A 21,021-nucleotide genomic window follows, 5' to 3' on the forward strand; every position below is an offset into this window, starting at 1 on the left:
GCACATGTTGCGGTTGCGTTTACCCTACTCAGGGCTTCCGCCCACAGCCCGTCCTCCATCTCCCCGCCAAGCTCCTCCTCCCATTTGGGTTTCAGTTCCTCCGTCTGGGACTCTTCCCCCTTCATGAGCACCTTGTAAATATCCGAGACTCTACCCTCTCCTCCTTCTCCTCTAGAGACTATTCTGTCCTGGATCCCTATTGGCGGGAGGCATGGGAAGGATGGGACCTGTCTGCGTACAAAGTCTCGCATCTGTAAGTACCTAAAGTAATTTCCCCATACCAGCCCAAATTTCCCCTCCAAACCCCTCAGACTCGCAAAGCTCCCCTCCAGGAACATATCGCCCACCCTCCTCACCCCCGGCCGCCGCCATGTTCGAAACCCTCCATCCATGTTCCCGGGGGCAAATCGATGGTTATCACATATTGGAGCCCAGACAGACGCACCCACCTCCCCTACATGCCTCCTCCACTGGCCCCATATCCGCAGGGCCGCCCCCACTACCGGGCTGGTGGAGTACCTGGCCGGTGACAGCGGTAGGGGAGCCGTGACCAGGGCTGCCAAACTGGTGCCCCTGCACGAAGCCACCTCTACCCACTCCCAGATAGACCCCGTACCCACTGTCCATTTCCTTATCATGGTTATGTTAGCCGCCCAGTACAGTAGTAGTTAATCAGACTCGGCAATGCAAGTCCTCCCTCGCTGCGGCTCCTTTCAAGCATCGCCTTCTTCACCCGCGGGGAGTTTCCCGCCCAGACAAAGCTCATGATGATTTTGCCAGTCCTTTTGAAGGAAGACCGTGGGATAAAGATCGGGAGGCACTGGAAGATGAACAGGAATCTAGGGAGGATTGTCATTTTTACAGTCTGCACCCTCCCCGCCAGTGACAGCGGGAGTGCAGCCCATCTCCGTAACTCCCTCTTCATTTGTTCTACCACCCTGGTCAAATTTAACTTGTACAACCTGCCCCAGTCTCGTGCCACCTGTAACCCCAAGTACCGGAATCTTTCCCCAACCAGCCTAAATGGCAGCTCCTTCAGCCTATTCTCCTGGCCCCTTGCCTGCACTACAAACATCTCACTCTTGGCCATATTTAATTAACACCCTGAAAACCGGTCAAACTTCCTCAATGTTTCCAGTATATTTTCCATCCCGGCCAGTGGGTCCGACACGTACAGGAGCAGGTCGTCCACATAGAGAGAGACCCTGTGTTCCCCCCCCCCCCCCCCCCCACCCCCCCAGTCATTCCCTTCCACCCCTTCGCAGCTCTCAACGCAATCGCCAATGGCTCTATGGCCAGCACGAACAGCAACGGGGAGAGTGGCCATCCCTGTCTGATCCCGCAATGCAGTCTGAAACAATCTGACATTATCCTGTTCGTCCTAACGTTGGCTTTTGGGGCCTGGTACAATAGTCTGACCCAATTAACCAGTCCCTCCCCGAACCCAAACTGTCCAAGCCCCTCCCACAGATAGCCCCACTCCACCCTGTTGAAGGCCTTCTCAGCGTCCATTGCAACCACTACCTCCACCTCCTTGCCCATTGGGGGCATCATGATCACATTAAGCAATCTTCTCAAGTTAGCTGTCAGCTGCCTGCCTTTCACAAACCCTGTCTGATCGTCCCCAATCACCCCCGGTACGCAGTCCTCAATTCTAATCGCCAGGACCTTGGCCAGGAGCTTGGCATCCACATTAATCAGGGAGATTGGCCTGTATGACCCGCAGGATTCCGGGTCCTTGTCCCGCTTCAATATCAGCGAGATGGTGGCTTGTGACATCGTCGGCGGCAGGGTCCCTTTGTCCCTTGCCTCATTAAAAACCATAGTCAGGACGGGTCCCACTATCTCCGAGAACTTCTTGTAAAACTCTACTGGGTATCCATCCGGCCCCGGGGCTTTCCCCGACTGTATGGCCTCCTCCGCTCTAATCGGGGCCCCCAGCTCTTCCACTCGCCCCCCACCTACGTTTGGGAAGGTTAGTCCGTCCAGGAACCTTTTCATTTCCTCCTGCTCCTCCGGGGGTTCTGAAGTGTAGAGCTTACTATAAAAGTTCCAAAATACCTTATTCAGTCCTGCCGGGTCCTCCACTCTGCTCCCCTCCCCATCAACCACTCTACTTATTTCCCTGGCTGCCTCCCTCTTCCTGAGTTGCTGCGCTAGCAATCTACTGGCCTTCTCCCGATGCTCATACACCACTCCCCTCGCCTTGCTAAGTTGTTCCACGGCCCTACTCGTGGATAGCAACCCCAGTTCCGCCTGTAATCTCCGTCTCTCCCTGAGTAGGTCCTCCTCCGGGGACCCCACATGCTCCTCGTCTATCCGGTAAATCTCCCTAACCAATCTGTCCATTTCTGCTCTGTCCGCCCTGACCCTGTGAGCCTGAATTGAGATCAGCTCCCCCCTCACTACCGCCTTCAGCGCCTCCCACAGGGTCGCTGCTGAAACCTCCTCCGTATTGTTCACCTGCAGGTAATTTTGCGTACACTTCCGCAGTCTCTCACATATCCCCTCCTCCGACAACAATCCTACGTCTAACCTCCATTGCGGCATTGGTAGTTCATCCCGCACCCCCCCCCCGACCTGCAGGTCCACCCAGTGCGGGGCATGGTCCGAGATAGTGATTGCCGAGTATTCCGTATTCTTTACCTCCCCTACACAGTCCCTGCTCAAGATTAAAAAATCAATCCTAGTGATGCAAGATCAATTGCAGAAAGACTCTACCACTTGGGCTCTCCAGGGGCTGTCGCTGGGAGCGACATGGCAGTGGCGACGATGTTTGGTGCTGGCGGAAACCACTGAATTCTACACCCTGGACTGTGAGAGTGACCGTACAGAATCCTTGGATCGGGACAGAGTGGGATCCGGAGGCCAGGGAGATCCTTTCATTGGTGGGGTGGACCACGAGGGAGCAGCGCCTTACCGTATCCGGGTGTATGAAGCTTTCGGTGCTCCCGGAGTCCAGCAGGCAAGAGGTCACGTGGCCGGTGATTTTCACCATTGTCGAAGCGGTGGGCAGGTTGTGTGGACGAGACTGGTCCAGCGTCATCGAGGCGAGCTGCGGGTGGTCGTCAGAGGTTTCGGATGGAGAGCGTCGGCGGCCCAGGTCATGGGATGTCGTTGATGTTCCTGCCCCGTGGGGAAGATAAGATGGTGGCGTCCGGAGGTCCTGTGGGGAACAAAACGGCGGCGTCCATGGGACGCACATTGGGACAAGATGGCGGCACCCACATTGCGGGGGCAGGACAAGATGGCGGCACCCAATGGCTGCACGTGGCCCCGGGAGGAGAAGATGGTGGCGGCCTTTGTGCGTTTGGCAGGGGGGAGGGGGCGATAGCGGCGACTACGCGGACCTGGCACACTGCTGTGAACATAGAACATAGAACATAGAACAGTACAGCACAGAACAGGCCCTTCGGCCCTCAATGTTGTGCCGAGCCATGATCACCCTACTCAAACCCACGTATCCACCCTATACCCGTAACCCAACAACCCCCCCCTCCCCTTAACCTTACTTTCATTAGGACACTAAGGGCAATTTAGCATGGCCAATCCACCTAACCCGCACATCTTTGGACTGTGGGAGGAAACCGGAGCACCCGGAGAAAACCCATACACACAGGGGGAGGACGTGCAGACTCCACACAGACAGTGACCTAGCCGGGAATCGAACCTGGGACCCTGGAGCTGTGAAGCATTTATGCTAACCACCATGCTACCCTGCTGCCCCTTTTTTTTTCTTTTTTTTTTTTTTTTTTTTTTTTTTTTTTTTAGTTCCACATTTGTTTTTATTTCTCACAGCTCTCCTGACAGTTCTACAAATCTGTATAAGAACATATTGCATACACACAGATATGAAGCCAGAAACTGAAACCGTACAAAAATGTTCTAATCAATGCACAACTACTGGTAAAAAAGTTTGCAGCTGAACCCCGTGCTCACTGCTGACTAGTATCGATCAATCATTTAAATACATAGTAAAATACAATCTTTCAGCAAATGGAGCTTTTGTGCAGACTACAAAAAAGGGAATTTATTATAATACTTGATTATCTTTTATAGGCAGTTTTGTTAATGAGTTGTGGGAACAACTCTCATTAAGGGGTAAAGAAGGAGAGAGCTCTGTTTACGTGAAGTGGCCCTTTTTGCTACAAAACTTGCAAGTGGTGGCGCGGGCCGGGCAGCATTGGCCGGGGTGGTTCTGTTGGCCGCAGAAGTAGCAACGGGGACCCCCGGGGTGCGCGGATTGGCATGTGGCGCAGGCGTATTGGCTAGGCAGGGCCCCAGCTGGGGGGGTCATTTGCAGGGTCCAGGAGGGATAGGACGGGTGAGCCGCGTGGCGAGGCGGGGAGGCCTGAGCATTACGGGATGCGACCATCATGGAGAGGACTAAAGTTTTTGTCTCTGCTAGGTCGAGCGTGGCCCCTTCCAGCAGTCGTTGTCGGATGGGGTCCAACCCAATCCCCGTTACGAACTCATCGCGCATGAAGAGATTAGAATGTTCGGTGGCCGTAACAGCCTGACAGTCACAGTCCCGGACGAGTGGGATTAGGGCCCGCCAGAAGTCTTCGATAGACTCACCAGGAGTTGAGAGCGAGTGGCGAGTACGTGCCTGGCGAAGATCGTGTTCGCTTTCTGCACGTAGTTCTCTTTTAGGAGTGCCATGGCTTCCGCGTAATTTGGGACGTCCTGGATCAACGGGAACACACCTGAGCTCAACCTGGAATACAAGACCTGTATCTTCTGAGCCTCCATCGGTGTGGGGGTCGCAGCGTTGATGTAAGCCTCGAAACAAGCTAGCCAGTGATTAAAGTCCTTTCTGGCGTCGGGCGAGTGCGGATCCAGCTGCAGGCGATCTGGTTTGATTCGGATATCCATCTTGTTGAAAATCTGACTGCAATATATTGATGCACGATCAATTGCACAAAGACTAAGGTTGGGTACAACTGTGGCTTTATTGCAATCAGATGCGTGGCCTCCTGCTGCAGCTGGCGAAATGGCAGATCAATGGAGGACACGCATATTTATACAGCTCCTAGTGGGCGGAGCCAGCCGGCAGGGGCCACCGGCGAACCTGTAGTACAGGTCCTACCTTACATCACCTAACAAAGGTGTACACAGTGGTTCACCAAACCTAGAATATACTTTATGAACATGCGAGTAGAACGAGTAGCCCCTTCCCGGCGGCTGTCTGGCTCTCCATGAGTCCACTGCCCTCATTTGCTCCATGAACCCTTTCAGCTCCCTTGCCATTGCTGGGAGTCTACCCGTTCTGGGACATGATTGATCCAGCCCTGGGTCAAGGACCGTATTAAGGTGTCGTATTCAATATTTTCCCCGCTTCTTGACTGTGATAGAGAAATTCAAACAGCATTCATTAGGTAAGCAAAACTGAACTTTATTTACGAATTAGAACTGGCTGCTAGCAGTATGGCTGAGACTTGAAGTCGGAAAGCAGTCAATTACAAACTGCTGAGTCCGTCCCAAGTCTGCGATATTACAGAAGAATAAGGCGATTTTTATACATTATAGGATCAAGATAACATGAATACAGCTTGGTCAGGAATTTGATCGAAAGTAAAACATAAGTAATAATCGTTACAATGGCGTCACCTTGCTGACCTTTAGAGGACTCGGGTCTCATGTCATTATCTTGTCTTTGTTTTAAGCGATGGACAAATTTGTTTAAGTACAGGAAGAGACAGTTTTTTAGCTTATCGTATATATTTAGACTCCTCTGGTCTCATGACGAACGCGTCTTATCTGAGTTTTAGAGTCAGCCAGTTCTCGGGTCAAGTTGACCTCGGCTGTTTGTATCTGGGCCTTAGGTTATGCGAAGTCAGTTTAAATTCAATTGTACCAAGAAGACTTGACTAGTTTTCCCATCATGCCATTATTTGCTTCACACAATACCACAAAGGTCCCTCCCCATTATCAACTTACGTGAGTCTAGATCTGGGATCTACCCCAGCACTCTTTTGATAAAGTCAACGTCATCCCAGTTCAGAGCATATAATGTTCACCAGCACCACTCTCCTCCCCTCCAGCTTGCCCCTTACCATAAGGAATCTGCCCCCGCCGTCTGCGACTACGCCCTCCGCCTCAAATTCAACCCGCTTATTGATCATAATTGCTATCCCCCTGGAATTAGACTCCAAGTCCGAGTGGAAGACCTGGCTAATCCAGCCCTTCCTTACCCTAGTCTGGTCAGACACTTTCAGATGTGTCTCCTGCAACATAATTACGTCCGCCTTCAGAGCCCGCAAATGCGCGAACACACATGCCCTTTTGACTGGCCCATTTAGTCCCCTGACATTCCAGGTGGTCAGCCTGGTTGGGGGGCACACCGCCCCCCCTCCCACGCCGGTCAGCCATAACCTTTCTTGGGCCCGCCCCGGTCCATGCGTCGCGCCATTCTTGGCTCGCCTCTTGGCCGCCTCCACCCCCGACCTCCTCTCCATTACCTACTTCAGATCCCCCCCCCCCACGTCAGCAGAATAACTCCCACCCCTTCCCCCCCCAGCAACATCCCCCGATAACCCCACCCCTGCCATCTACTGGCTGTATTTCCCCCCCCCCCCCTCCCCACCTGACTCCCTTGACTAGCCAATCTGCTAGCCCGGTGACTCATCCCTCCGGCGCCCACTTGTCTCGCTCCCATTGTTTCCCCGACTTCATCTCCCCACTCCCCAGCACACCATCCCCCACTCCAACCCACTGGAGCAATCTCACTTTAAATGGGAAAGATCAAACAAGATGGAAACATCAAACAGCACCGCGAAGCTGCTCCAGGTGTAATACAGTTCCAGCCTTGTGCACAGAAAAGTGTTAACCCCCGTCCCTTTCCGAGCATTAATAAAATAACACCGCAATAACCCAGTACCCATACATCACCCATCCGAAACAGACATAAAAACCATAGACATAAATGAAACGAAAGCCCCCAACCAACATCTTTAATCCCTATTACTGACCGGCCACCCTTATGTTACAATGAAGGCTCCAGCACACCCAGAGAACTCGACAAAAGATACCCACCACAGCAGAAAAAAAAAGAAAAGCAACAAAAAAGGAAAAAGACCATACGAGGGGGAGTCATAAACCCAGTCATAATTTTGATTACCTCTTTTCACCCTCTTTCCTCCAAGGAAACCACTCCCAACTGCTCCAATCTATTTGTGTAACTGGAGTTCCTCATCCCTGGGCAATTCCTGTTAATCTTTTCTGCACTCTCTCTAATGCCTCCACATCTTTACTCAAGCAGGAACGAGTAGACTGCCGCGGAGTGAACCTTCTTTGGATATAATTTGGAAGAGAAAACCTGAAATTCGATCCCATTACCACGGTAGCACAGTGATTAGCATTGTTGCTTCACAGCAGCAGGGCCGCACGTTCAATTCCCGGCTTGGGTCACTGACTGTGCGGAGTCTGCATGTAGTCCCCGTGTCTGTGTGGGTTTCCTCCGGGTGCTCCAGTTTTCTCCCACAGTCCAAAGACGTGCAGGTTAGGTAGATTGGCCATGATAAATTACCCTTAGTGACCAAAAAGGTTAGGGGTTGTTGGGTTACAGGGATAGGGTGGAAGTGAGGGCTTAAGTGGGTCGGTGCAGTCTCGATGGGCCAAATGGCCTCCTGCACTGTATGTTCTATATTCTATGTGCTTGTTAGGTGAATTGGACATTTTGCGGCAGGATTCTCCCGATCAGCGAGGTGGCCCGACGCCGGCGTAAAAAACGGCGCGAACCACTCCGGCATTGGGCCAACTGGAAGTTGCGGACTTCTCCACACTTTCGGGGACTAGGCCGGCGCCGGAGGGGTTGGAGCTGTGTCAGCTGGCGCAGAAGGGACTGCGCGAGTTAGTGCATGCACAAAACCGCCAGCGTGGTTCGGCGCATGCGCAGACCGGCCGTCGTATTCTGGCGCATGCGCAGAGTGGTGTCATCTCTGTGCCGGCCATTGCGAAGCCCGACAGGGGCCGGCGTGGAAGAAAGAAGTGCCCCCATGGCACAAGCCCGCCTGCAGATCGGTGGGCCCCGATCACGGGCCAAGCCACCGTGGGGGCCCCTCCCGGGGTCGGATCCCCCTGCGTCCCCCCCCGAGGACCGTACCAGCCAACTTACCTGCCAGGTCCCACCGTGTGGGACCATGTCCAATCCACGCCGGCGGGACTGGCCAGAAACTGACGGCCGTTCGGCCCATCGGGACACGCAGAATTGCCGGGTGAGCCGCTGCCAATGGCCTCTGATCGGCATGGCGTGATCTACGCCGCCGCCCGAAAACCGGCGCCGGAGAATACGGCAGCCAGCGGCGGGGCAGGATTCTCGCCGCCCCCTGGGGATTCTCCCATACGGCGGGGGGTCGGAGAATCCCGACCCAGAATTCTCCCACTGTGTACCAGAACAGGCGCCGGAAGGTGTCAACTAGGGGCTTTTCACAGTAACTTCATTGCAGTGTTCATAGAATTTACAGTGCAGAAGGAGTCCGCACCGGCTCTTGGAAAGAGCACCCCACCCAAGGTTAACACCTCCACCCTATCCCCATAACCCAGTAACCCCACCCAACACTAAGGGCAATTTTGGGCACTAAGGGCAATTTATCATGGCCAATCCACCTAACCTGCACATCTTTGGACTGTGGGAGGAAACCGGAGCACCCGGAAGAAACCCACGCATACACGGGGAGGATGTGCAGACTCCACACAGACTGTGACCCAAGCCAGGAATGGAACCTGGGACCCTGGAGCTGTGAAGCGGTTGTGCTATCCACAATGCTACTGTGCTGCCCAATGTAAGCCTACTTGGGACACTAAGAAAGATTATTATTATGTCATTTATGTCTAAACGTCTTCCCAGCCTCATTAATTTACCCCTTGTGGTAAAAAAATCAGTGTAAATAATTGAAGCCTTGGGAAGTTCACAACTCATCATTATTTGTAAAGGGTGGAAATGAATGTTTTAAGCTACCTCGATATCAGTCATGCACTCCAATGACATGTTGATGAACTGATGTCCAAAGAAGCTTTTCAATCTTTGGCATCACAGAAATCTATTGAAAATAACCGATAAAATGGACCCCAGTGAGGTTCAGTTAAAGAAAAATTAATTTAAAGAAATCAAAATGAAATAATAAAAGGGACTTTGATTCTTGCTGTGCCTCAAATACTTGAGTAATCTTACATCCTGTTTTCAACCAGGGTTAATTGGTGAAGATTCATGTATAAATCCCTTTAGCCTGGGTGGGTTATCATGAGCTCAGGAGCCAGGCTCAATAGATAGACCAATACAGTTCTGGTAAGGGCCAAACACTCAGGTGCCACGGGTTCCATGGCCTTTTACCAAGGGTGCTTTGATTTACACCTCATTTATATGTGATTCTTGTCACGCATAAAACAGAACGGTCAACTCAACCTAATAAATGTACACAAAGACATAACAGCGGGTTCTGGCAAATGTGCCCAGGATCTCGAGATTAATACAGCTGATTTCTGCCGTCAGCTACATTTGTGTTTGAGGTAACTTGGCTGAGTGATCGGTTTCTTCCCAATGACACTAAAGGCCATAAACTCAAACCCCATTACAGAAACATAAGCTCATAACCTTGATTTACATTTCACTGTAATACTGAGGCAGCACTGCACTGTTAGAGGTGTTGTGATGTTTAACTGCCTTCTCTCGTGAACATAAAACATTTCATGGAAATCCTTCAAAGATTATCAATCAAACCAACATCTGGTCATTTTGCTGTCTTTTGAGACAATGCTGTGTGTAAATTGACTCTCGTGTTTCCAGCATTCCAATATTAACATACATAGAACATAGAACAGTACAGCACAGAACAGGCCCTTCGGCCCTCGATGTTGTGCCGAGCATTGTCCGAAACCAGGATTAAGCTATCCCACTCCCTGTCATTCTGGTGTGCTCCATGTGCCTATCCAATAACCGTCTGAAAGTTCCTAAAGTGTCCAACTCCACTATCAGAGCAGGAAGTTCATTCCACACCCTAACCACTGTCTGAGTAAAGAACCTACCTCGGATATCCCTTCTATATCTCCCACTCTGAATCTTATAGTTATGCCCCCTTGTAACAGCTACATCCACCCGAGGAAATAGTCTCTGAACGTCCACTCTATCTATCCCCCTCATCATCTTATAAACCTCTATTAAGTCACCTCTCATCCTCCTCCGCTCCAAAGAGAAAAGCCCTAGCTCCCTCAACCTTTCCTCATAAGACCTATCCTGCAAACCAGGCTGCATCCTGGTAAATCTCCTTTGCACCCTTTCCAATGCTTCCACATCCTTCCTATAATGAGGTGACCAGAACTGCATACAATACTCCAAATGTGGTCTCACCAGGGTCATGTATAGTTGCAGCATAACCCCGCGGCTCTTAAACTCAAGCCCCCTGTTAATAAACACTAACACACTATAAGCCTTCTTCACGGCTCTATCCACTTGAGTGGCAACCTTCAGAGATCTGTGGACATGAACCCCAAGATCTCTCTGTTCCTCTACATTCCTCAGAACCCTGCCGTTGACCCTGTAATCTGCATTCAAATTTTTTCTACCAAAATGAATCACCTCGCACTTATCAGGGTTAAACTCCTTCTGCCATTTTTTGGTCCAGCTCTGCATCCTATCAATGTCCCTTTGCAGCCTACAACAGCCCTCATCTCATCCACTACTCCACCAATCTTGGTGTCATCAGCAAATTTACTGGCCCACCCTTCAGCCCCCTCCTCCAAGTCATTGATAAAAATCACAAATAGCAGAGGACCCAGCACTGATCCCTGTGGTACACTGCTGGTAACTGGTCTCCAGTCTGAAAATTTTCCATCTACCACCACCCTCTGTCTTCTATGTGATAGGGAATGCTTCCAAAGTACTCTGATGGCATGGTGATATCTGATGGTAGTTCGGGTGCCCTGATGTCAGGAAAGGTGTTGTGCTCTTACTTTCTATTTTTCCTCTCTCTCTCCCCTCAAGATATATTTATTTGATTTAATCAGCAACAATCCACTGGATCAATGAACTGATTTATTTTTCTCCTTACACCTGCAGCTGCAGACATGACTGAAAATTCTGTCCAGGTAAATTAAAAACATTTCCCCTTTCGATTTCAGCAATGCTTTGGTATGTATAATTCTGGAGTTACGAACCTCTGCAAGTCATTCTCTTCTTTGTTCTAGCCGCTCTGCGGGAGGACCCAGACAAATCTGAAATGCCCCAGCAAATATGAACCAGTATGTGGAACTGATGGGGTGACATATCACAATGAATGCTCCCTCTGCCTCAAAATCAGGTACAAATGGGCCTGGATTTGTCAGTGTAATCTGGCTGGACAAAGTATAGATTGGGACAGGAATGCTTCACACGATATGAATCCTGGCAGCTCATTGAACCCATCAAAAATTCAGCCAGGGTCTTGGAGACTGCATTATGATGGCAGACTATTTTGCTAAACAAACATCTAAAACAGATCATTTGACCCTTTATTTCATTCCTGTTTGTGAGACATTGCTGTGCAAAAATTAGCCGCCATTGTTCCCTACGTTATAATAATGGCTACAGGTTAGAAGTTCCCCATTAGCTGCAAAGTACTTTGGGCCCCCTGAAGTTTATATCACTGTCAAGGGACATCTTCTCATTGTGAGCACAGAGCACAGTGTAATACTATCTATGAAGTCTTGGAGCCCTCTCATGTATTTGCCAGTAAACTGGAACGAGCCCAAAGCGTCGCAGCAGGACCAGGCACATTCTTGTGAAACAGTGCTGGGCTTCCCCACCCATCTCACCCGGCAGCCCGGTAGCACGAGTGGATAGCACTGTGGCTTCACAGCGCCAGGGCCCCAGGTTCGATTCCCTGCTGGGTCACTGTCTGTGCGGAATCTGTATGTTCTCATAGATTTCATAGAATTTACAGTGCAGAAGGAGGCCATTCGGCCCATCAAGTCTGCACCGCTTCTTGGAAAGAGCACCCTACCCAAGCCCACACTTCCACCCTATCCCCATAACCCAGTAACCCCACCCAACACTAAGGGAAATTTTGGACACTAAGGGAAATTTAGCATGGCCAATCCACCTAACCTGCACATCTTTGGACTGTGGGAGGAAACCGGAGCACCCGGAGGAACCCAGGCACACACGGGGAGAAGGTGCAGACTCCACACAGACAGTGACCCAAGCCGGGAATCGAACCTGGGACCCTGGAGCTGTGAAGCAATTGTGCTAACCACTATTCTCCCTGTATGTGCGTGGGTTTCTTCTGGGTGCTCCAGTTTCCTCCCACAGTCCAAAGACGTGCAAGTTAGGTGGATTGGCCATGATAAATTGCCCTTAGTGACCAAGAAAGGTTAGGAGGGGTTATTGGGTTACGGGGGTGGGGATGAAGTGAGGGCTTAATGTGGGTCGGTGCAGACTCGATGGGCCAAATGGCCTCCTTCTGCACTGTATGTTCTATGTTCTATGTTCCCTACTGGCTACAAAAAGGTATGTAACTCTGCATTAGAGTATTTCAAAGAAAATCATTCTTGGGATATGGACGTTGCTGTTAAGGCCAATATTTATTCGCTAAGCCCAGTTGCCCTTGAGAAGGTGGTAGTGAGCCTTCTTCTTCAGCTGCTGTAGTCCATGTGCTGAAGGTGCTTCTGTGATGCTGTGATGTGTAGTGTCCCAGTATCCTGGGTTGGAGGTTGGTGGTGTATTAACTTCCTTATGGAAGTGACACACCTAAGACTGAAATCAAAGTGGAATTGAACTTCTGCTCACAGTCTGTCTCCCCTGACTTGTACCAGTTAACCCCCAAAGGCCCAGCACACTTTTATTCCTTCCTCGCCAGACTTGATTAGCTCGATATGAGAATGTCACACAATGTGTTAATATCCAATTTAAGTAGAAGCTGTGCTGGAGTGATAGAGTTAGAGAGGAAATAGCACATTGTGGGTACATAAGGACACTCCATTTGGATACCACATTGGGTCAGGAACACAGCAAGGTGGCCCGCTTTCTCTGCAACCCCACCTGGTAATGCTTCAAAGCACAACATCCTTGTTGATATAATTTCGTCCTTGTAAATGACACAAGGAAACTCACGTCTTCCTAGCCTTTCAGGTAGTGGATGATTAACTTGATCAGACCGTAGTCTGTACAAATGCTAAGTGTCTGCGCTGGGAGTGCTGTTTTGACTGAGTGAGAGTACATTTTGGAGTTAGGTGGAACTGGGAGAAGGTGAAACTGGCAGCTGAGACTACTTGGGAGAGAAGTGATTGGTAAGTCTGCAGGGAGCAGAGTCGGAGAGAGGAGTTCCAGACATTGCAGCGGAGAGGGGAACAGCTGACCGGTAATTAAACAGATTGCAACTCGGGAAGGTAAGGAGGTGCTCTCTCTCTCTCTCTCTCACTCGCACTCTCACTCTCACTGAAACTGACAGAGTTTCAACTGCGGAAAAAAAGAAAGGATGGCCCAGGAAGGCAGTGATATGATTGGCTAATAGGGAAAGTGTATCAAATTTGAAAAACCCCCCGGGCAGCACGGTGGCCTAGTGGTTAGCACAGCTGCCTCACGGCGCTGAGGTCCCAGGTTCGATCCCGGCTCTGGGTCACTGTCCGTGTGGAGTTTGCACATTCTCCCCGTGTTTGCGTGGGTTTCGCCCCCACAACCCAAAAATGTGCAGAGTAGGTGGATTGGCTGCACTAAATTGCCCCTTAATTGGAAAAAATTATTGGGTACTCTAAAATTTAAAAAAAAAATAAAAAAATTTGAAAACCCACTTTATTACAGTTTATAAATCACTTTGACACAGAGGTAATAGGGAGAGATTGTAAGCGAACGTTTATGAAGTAAATAATTAGGGTTTAAAAATTCAATCAAAAGCTAATTAAATAAAATAGAGATGGAGAGTCAGGTGATGTGTTGTTTCTGCATGACGTGGGAGATGGTGGAGCCTATTGCGGTTCCCAGTGAGCGTGTCTGTAGTTGCTTGTGCAACTCTGGCTCAGAGTTGATGAGCTGGAGTCTGAGCTTCGGATACTGCCACACATCCGGGAGGGGGAGAGGAACCTGGACACTGTGTTCCAGGAGGCAGTCACACCCCTCAGAATCACTAGGGTTGCAGGAGCCTCAGCCTTTATCCCTGTCCAACAGGTTTGAGATTCTTGCTCCCTGTGTGGACGGGAAGGGAGACTGCAGGGAGGATGAGCAAACTGAGCACAGCACCGTTCAGGGAGCCATTCAAGTGGGGGGGGGGGGAAGAATTGTAGTCGGAATCGGGGATAATATAGTCAGAGGCATTGACACTGTTCTCGAGATGGTCCCATGATGATCGAGAATTCTAATGGTTGTGTTGCCTATCTGGCGCCCATGTTCAGGGGGCAGGATTCTGTGAGCCTGAGGCTAAGTGTTGACGCTGTCAGAAACGCCGACAGCCTCCTGATCAGATATTCTGACCCCTACAGGGGGCTAGCACGGCACTGGAGCGGTTCACGCTGCTCTAGCTGCTGATCCCTGTGTGAACTGGGCGCTGCGGGATCCTCGCATGCACAGTAGCACTGACGCCAACGCGCGCATGCACATTGGCTTACCTCAAAGTGCCTGCCCCAACGCAACATGGCGCAGGACTACAGGGGCAGGCGCGGAGGAAAGGAGGGAGCCAGCCAGAGAGGCTGGCCCGCCGATCGGTGGGCCCCGATTGCGGGCCAGGCCACAATGGAGGCCCTCCCCCAGGGTCGGACCTCCCCTCCTCCACCCAACAGGCCGCCCCCTGCCCCTTCCACGGCGAGTTCCCGCCGGCTGAGAGCAGGTTTGGATGGCGCCGGAAGGACTCGGCGTTTTTATGACGGCCGCTCGGTCCATCCCGGGCCGAATACCTGCTCTGCGCTGTCGGGGCGGCATGGCACGATTCGCGCCAGTCGCGGGGATTCTCCGGCCCGGCCCCGGGCTGAGAGAATCCCGCCCAGGATATCTCATCTGGGCTGCAGAGGAATTTGGAGTGGGAGGGTAAAGATCCAGTTGTTGTGGTCCACATTGGTACCAATGACATAGGTAGAACAAGGACAGAGGTTCTTCTAAGCAGGTATGAACAGCGAGGAGCTAAATTAAAAAGCAGAACTGAAAAGGTAGTAATCTCTGGATTGCTACCTGAGCCACGAGCTAATTGGCATAGGGTCAATAAGGTTAAGGAGGTAAATGCGTGGCTCAAAGATTGGTGTGGGAGAAATGGATTTGAATCCATGGGACATTGGCACCAATACTGGGGCAGGGAGGACCTGTTCCGAAGGGACGGTCTTCATCTGAACCATGTTGGGACCAGAGTCCAAGCGAATCGCGTAACTAGGGCTGTAGATAGAGCTTTAAACTAAACGGTTCAGTTGTAGGGAAAACTAGAAAGCCCAATTTAAAGGAGGAGGTAAGAGTGCAGGTTAGCAATATGGTAGATGGTTACCACTAGTCCCAGCAAGGTGAGAGACAGAACAGGTGAATGTCTTTATGCACCAAGGAATTATAGAAAAGTGGGGAAATTTAACATTTAAAAAAAAAAAAATTTTGAGTACCCAATTGTTTTTTTTTCCAATTAAGGTGCAATTTAGCGTGGTCAATCCATCTGACCTGCACATCTTTGGGTTGTGGGGGTGAAACCCACACAGACACGGGGAGAATGTGCAAACTCCACACGGCAGTGACCCGGGGCCAGGATCGAATCCGGGTCCTCAGCGCCGTAGGCAGCAGTGCTAACCACTGAGCCACCATGCCACCCAAGGGAAATCTCACATTAAAACAAATTTAAATGCTTTGTATCTAAATGCAAGGTGCATTTGTAACAAACTTAATGAGCTAACGGCGCAAATAGGGAAACGGTATTCAACAGACTCTTGGGATTGAGGGCAGACCAGTCCCCAGGGTATGATGGCCACATCCTCGGGTGTTAAAGGAAGTGGCAGCAGAGACGGTGGATCCATTGGTTATAATATTCCAAAATTGCACGGACACGGGAAAGGTCCCAGTAGATTGGAAAAATGCTAACGCAAAGCCCTTATTTAAAATGGGAGGGAGGCAGAATGTGGGAAATTACAGACAAGTTAGTTTAACATCTGTTGCTGGAAAATTGTTAGAATCAACTATCAAGGATGTAATGTCCAGGATATTTGGAATGCCAAAGTGCTTTCGATCACAGTCAGCATGGTTTTATGAAGGGCAAATCATGTTTGACTAATTTGCTTATGTTCTTCAAATATGTAACAAGAAAAGTGTATAATGGGGATCCTGTAGATGTAATATATCTGGACTTCCAGAAGGCATTTGATAAGGTGCCGCACAGAAGGTTAATTCACAAGGTGAGATCACATGGGATTATGGGTAACTTGTTAGCTTGGATAGAAGACTGGCTGACAGACAGGAGACAGAGAGTCAGGATAAATGGGTCTTTTTCTGGATGGCAAGTTGTAAGTAGTGGAGTGCCACAGGGTTTGATCCTTGGGCCCCAGCTATTTACAATCTATATAAATGCTTGGATACAGGGATAGAAAGTTCTATAGCCAAATTTGTAGATTACATAAAAATAGGTGGGGCAGTGAGTTGCAATGAAGAAATAAGAACCTTACAAATGGATATAGATAGGCTTGGAGAGTGGGCCAACATGTGGCAGATGGAGTTTAACATGGAAAAGTGTGAGGTCATGAATTTTGGTCAAAAAAATGGAAAGGCAACTTATTATCTAAATGGGGAGAGACTTCGGGGTGCTCCGATGCAGAGGGATCTGGGTGTCCTGGTGCATGAGTCACAGAAAATGAGCATGTATGTGCAGCAGATAATAAGGAAAGCAAATGGAATGTTGGCATTTATAGCAAAAGGAATTGAGTATAAAGTTAAGGAAGTGTTGTTGCAACTGTACAAGGCATAAGTAAGACCGCACCTGGAGTATTGTGCACAGTTTTGGTTCCCTTTTTTGAGGAAAGATGTAGTGGTGTTGGAGGCAGCTCAGAGGAGGTTCACTACATTGATTCCAGAGATGAGGGGTTTGTCGTATGAGGAGAGATTGAACAGTTTAGGCCTCTACTCTCTAGAGTTTAGCAGAATGAGGGGAGATAAAATTAAGGTATACAAGATGCTAAAAGGTATGGATAAAGTAGATGTGGAGCTGATGCTTCCTCTTGTGGGACATTCAAAATGAGTGGTCATAATCTTAGAATAAGAGGTAGCAAATTTAACACAGATTTGAGGGGAAACTACTTCTCCCAAAGGGTTGTGAATCTGTGGAATTCGCTACCCCAGAGTGCGGTGGATGGAGGGATAGTGAGTAAATTTAAGGAGGAGTTAGACAGATTTTTAATTGGTAATGGGTTGAAGGGTTATGGAGAACAGACAGGACAGTGGAGTTGAGGCCAGGATGGGGCCAGCCATGATCACACTGAGGGAGTTAGGCTCGGGAGGCTAAATTGCCGACTCCAGCTCCTAGGTCATGTGTTCTGGGGAGGAGTTGCTCTGGCTGATTTTGCAATCCAGCTCTTGGTCTGTAGCATTGTAGGTAGAAGATAAGGAACATGTCAGCCACGATAGAATGGCGGTGCAGACTCGGTGTGCCGAATGGCCTCTTCAGCTCCTATATCTTATGAACTTATTTGCAAAATATCAACCCTGCAGATTTTGTAGTTGAAATGGAGGGAATCAGTACCTTCCAATTCCTGCAGGGCCCAGACGAGACTCAAGTTTCTTTGTTTGCTGGTATTATTCAAGCATTTGCAGGGTAGCTATGCCCATACACGATGGAATATAAGCTTCTCGATCAACTACAATACATCATTCTTATACTGTTACACAGATAATAGTGCATTTGCATATAGAAATCATAAATGAACATGATTTGATACTTCAATACAGTTACCCAATCAATATTCATACACGTATACAGTGATTATACCATCACGTTTACACCATAGCTATGACCTTCAGCACAGAGTTACAATGGATAAAGTCGCATCTTGTATCTTTGTCACAAGACTCCCACCGGGACTCAGTTCCCACATAGTCTTGCAGCTGCATCTTGAGTCCCAATAATACAATTTTACTTATATATTGTTATTAACCCTTACCTTCCCCTTTCAATACTCCCGCAATACACAATAATTAATAATAATGAACATAGAGCATTAACTGTAACACAGAATTTGTACATGACGGGCAGCAGTCACTCAAAATGTTGTGGTTGAAATGCCTCTCCAGAGGCGCTGCTGACCCTTCCCTGAGGGAGTGCCAGACAGTCGGAGATCTTGGATGGAATCTTCGTAGCACTTTCGAAGCAGCTTTGGAGGCAAAGGGCCAGCAAAGAATCTTAAACCCCCAACCGGACACCCCCCAAAATTGCCTTGTTCTTGAATTTCCCCGCGGTGGGTTGCCTGGGGAAACGGCGTGCTGTTCCACGGAAGCCGCCCTCGCTAGGCTTCCCAACTCGCCATCCGTAAGGGCAGAGAAGGTGGTTGGGTCTTGTTAATGATTCACCTCCCGTCAGATCGCGACACCATGCAGTTGGCAAACGGCAGCAATGTCCCAGGCCTGGAAATTTCCATGCATTTCAAATGATTTCCAACGGAGGGAAGATTTTGCCTGTTGCCTTTCAGCCAAGACTTTCAAAGGTCTGTCTGCCATCTCATCGGGCAGATGTAAAATATCCCATAGAATTCATAATTCATGACTGGAATTATTATTGAAAAATGTTGTCAAAAACCTTAGGAGCGTCGGTAGTTGGATTTGTGCTTCTGAGTCAAAGGTCAAAAGACAAACCTGTGGAAAGTCTCAGCGCATTAGAAACGTTTTGTTTGTGAATCAGTCGTGCCCCTTTATTGTGCTGCTCTGTGTTGTCCAAGATACGTTTGCCTGTCTATGAGAGGTTGATCTTGACTCTCCCTCCCAACAGGCCTCTGTTGCCTCCCTTTGCCCTCGATCACATTGTCACTCTCGGCCAGGTCGATTCCAGTATAACAGATGTTTTTTGCATTTCAGGACTACCAACAGTATGATCAACATTCAGAAGTTTGAAAAATGTTGAACACAAGGATCTCCAAAGAATCTCAGCTGAACATTGAACCGACATGATCTTTCTGACCCATTGCAATTCAGAATCATTCACTTTGCAGCATAAAATGAATCATTTGCACATTGTCAATTTCTGAATAAACTTGTTGCGTTCTGCATTCTGTTTGAAAAAATAGATTCCCAAACTGTAGCACTGAATCTTAACTCCCAAAAGCAGGCGGGGTGGAACCTTGTCACAGGTTAACTCACAAGAAATGTGGAAAATGAACCAAATCTGCCTTAGACTTGCCCCATTTCAGTTTTAACGGATCTAGGACAAGGAGTGGGAATATTATGCTTGTGGGAAGTGGGTTATCCATATAAGTATTATATTGTGCTTTGATTCTAACAGTCCTTTTAATTTAACTATTGGTTCTCGGGAAATTTGACGGCTTAAAAGAGGCAGAAGGACTTGGAGCAAGAGCAGGTCAGAGGCTAGGAATCCTATGGTGATAAACACACCTCCTGACCTCCCAAAGCCTGCCCGCCACCTACAAGGCACAAGTACAGATTGGAATGATATACTGTCCATTTACCTGGATGAGTGCAGCTCCAACAACACTCAAGAAGCTCGACACCATCCTGGGAAAAGCACCCCACTTGATTGGCACCCCTTCCACAAACATGCACACTCTCTACCACCAATGTATGGTTGCAGCTGTGTGTACCATCTACAAGATGCACTGCAGTAACTCACTGAGATACCCTCAATCACGACACAGGAGAGAAGATAGATGATTCAAAGGCTTTAATCATCTGAGAACTGTACAGTAGCCGAGAGGTGTGCTCATCACATGTGGCCTGAGTGAGCCTGTCTTATATACCGTTTCCTGGGGGCGGAGCCAGAGGCGGAGTCCCCCAGGGTTCCAAGCCCGGTCTTAAAGGGCCAATGCATTAAAGGTAAGGAACCATTATATCAGCTACTGATAGCATTCATCGCACTTACCAAGGTTCCTTAGACAGCAGCTTCCAAACCCATGACCACTACTATCTAGAAGGACAGGAGCAGCAGACACCTGCGAACCCAACAACCTAGAGGTTTCCCTCCAAGCCACTCACCAATCTGACTTGGAAATATATCGCCGCTCCTTTACTGTCACTGCGTCAAAATCCTGGAACTGCCTTCCTAACAGCACTGTGGGTGTATATCGTGGAAATCATGATAAAGACAAATTCCTCGAGGTTCGATTTAAGGAAATTTATGTACACAAATATATTTGCGGCGAGAGAGTGCTCCAGCTGCAAAAGTCAGTGCACTGCACTCTGTGATTTGATTGAAGACAGCATGTTTTATAGTCTGAAAAAAACAGCTTGAAGTAAACAGGCATGTTTATATTAAATAGACCTTGGAAAGTACGTAAGATGAAATACGTAGTACGTATGTTCTTGCCCTTGGCTAAAAACAACTCGAGTACACATTTTATCTTTTGGAGGATAATGTATTTTCATAATAAGGTCAAGACCAGAATATTAAGCAGTATTTTGTTTATGTTACCTGACCTACTTATTTTAGTCCAAATGCAGGGTTGAACTATAGTCAAGCATTTCCCAGCATGCTTCAAAGTTGGTTTATGTTAATTTCCCTTCCACAGCGTACCTACACGACATGAACTACAGTTCAAGAATGCAGCTCACCACCACCTACTCAAGGGCAATAAGGGATGGGCAGTATTACAATCACAGGAGTCCCAGGAAGGATTCAAATCAATAGGTTATTGAACAAGCCAAAGCAAAGCCGCAAAATGGCGGGGAGTACAACCAGTCCCAGCCGGATTATACGAAGATGTTGGTTCCCTTCCTGGCTGGTTTTAATTGGTGTGTTTCAATGACCCCTGCTTTTAGATATCCAGCCCTCAGCAGGGAAGCTCGTATTCCAGGGGCCCCATAGGGAAATTAATCTGAGCATCCCCGTGGGTCTCGTAGGGTTATTACATGCCTACCCCACCAAAGTCCGTAAGCCCCTCTAT

The 21,021-nt window shown here is 49.0% G+C and overlaps 1 protein-coding gene across 1 annotated transcript in view; it reads left to right on the plus strand.

The window, feature by feature from the left end:
- LOC119969983 (trypsin inhibitor ClTI-1-like) overlaps nucleotides 1-19,173 on the plus strand; it is a 33,143-nt gene extending 13,970 nt beyond the window's left edge. Inside the window, exons 2-4 of the mRNA XM_038803952.1 lie at nucleotides 11,054-11,082; nucleotides 11,182-11,294; nucleotides 18,983-19,173. Coding sequence (XP_038659880.1) covers nucleotides 11,054-11,082; nucleotides 11,182-11,294; nucleotides 18,983-19,028 — 188 coding nt within the window. The 3' untranslated portion in view covers nucleotides 19,029-19,173. The remainder of the gene's footprint in view (nucleotides 1-11,053; nucleotides 11,083-11,181; nucleotides 11,295-18,982) is intronic.
- The last annotated feature ends 1,848 nt before the right edge of the window (nucleotides 19,174-21,021 follow it).

Source organism: Scyliorhinus canicula, chromosome 8 (assembly GCF_902713615.1).
Source record: "Scyliorhinus canicula chromosome 8, sScyCan1.1, whole genome shotgun sequence".
NCBI lineage: Eukaryota > Metazoa > Chordata > Chondrichthyes > Carcharhiniformes > Scyliorhinidae > Scyliorhinus > Scyliorhinus canicula.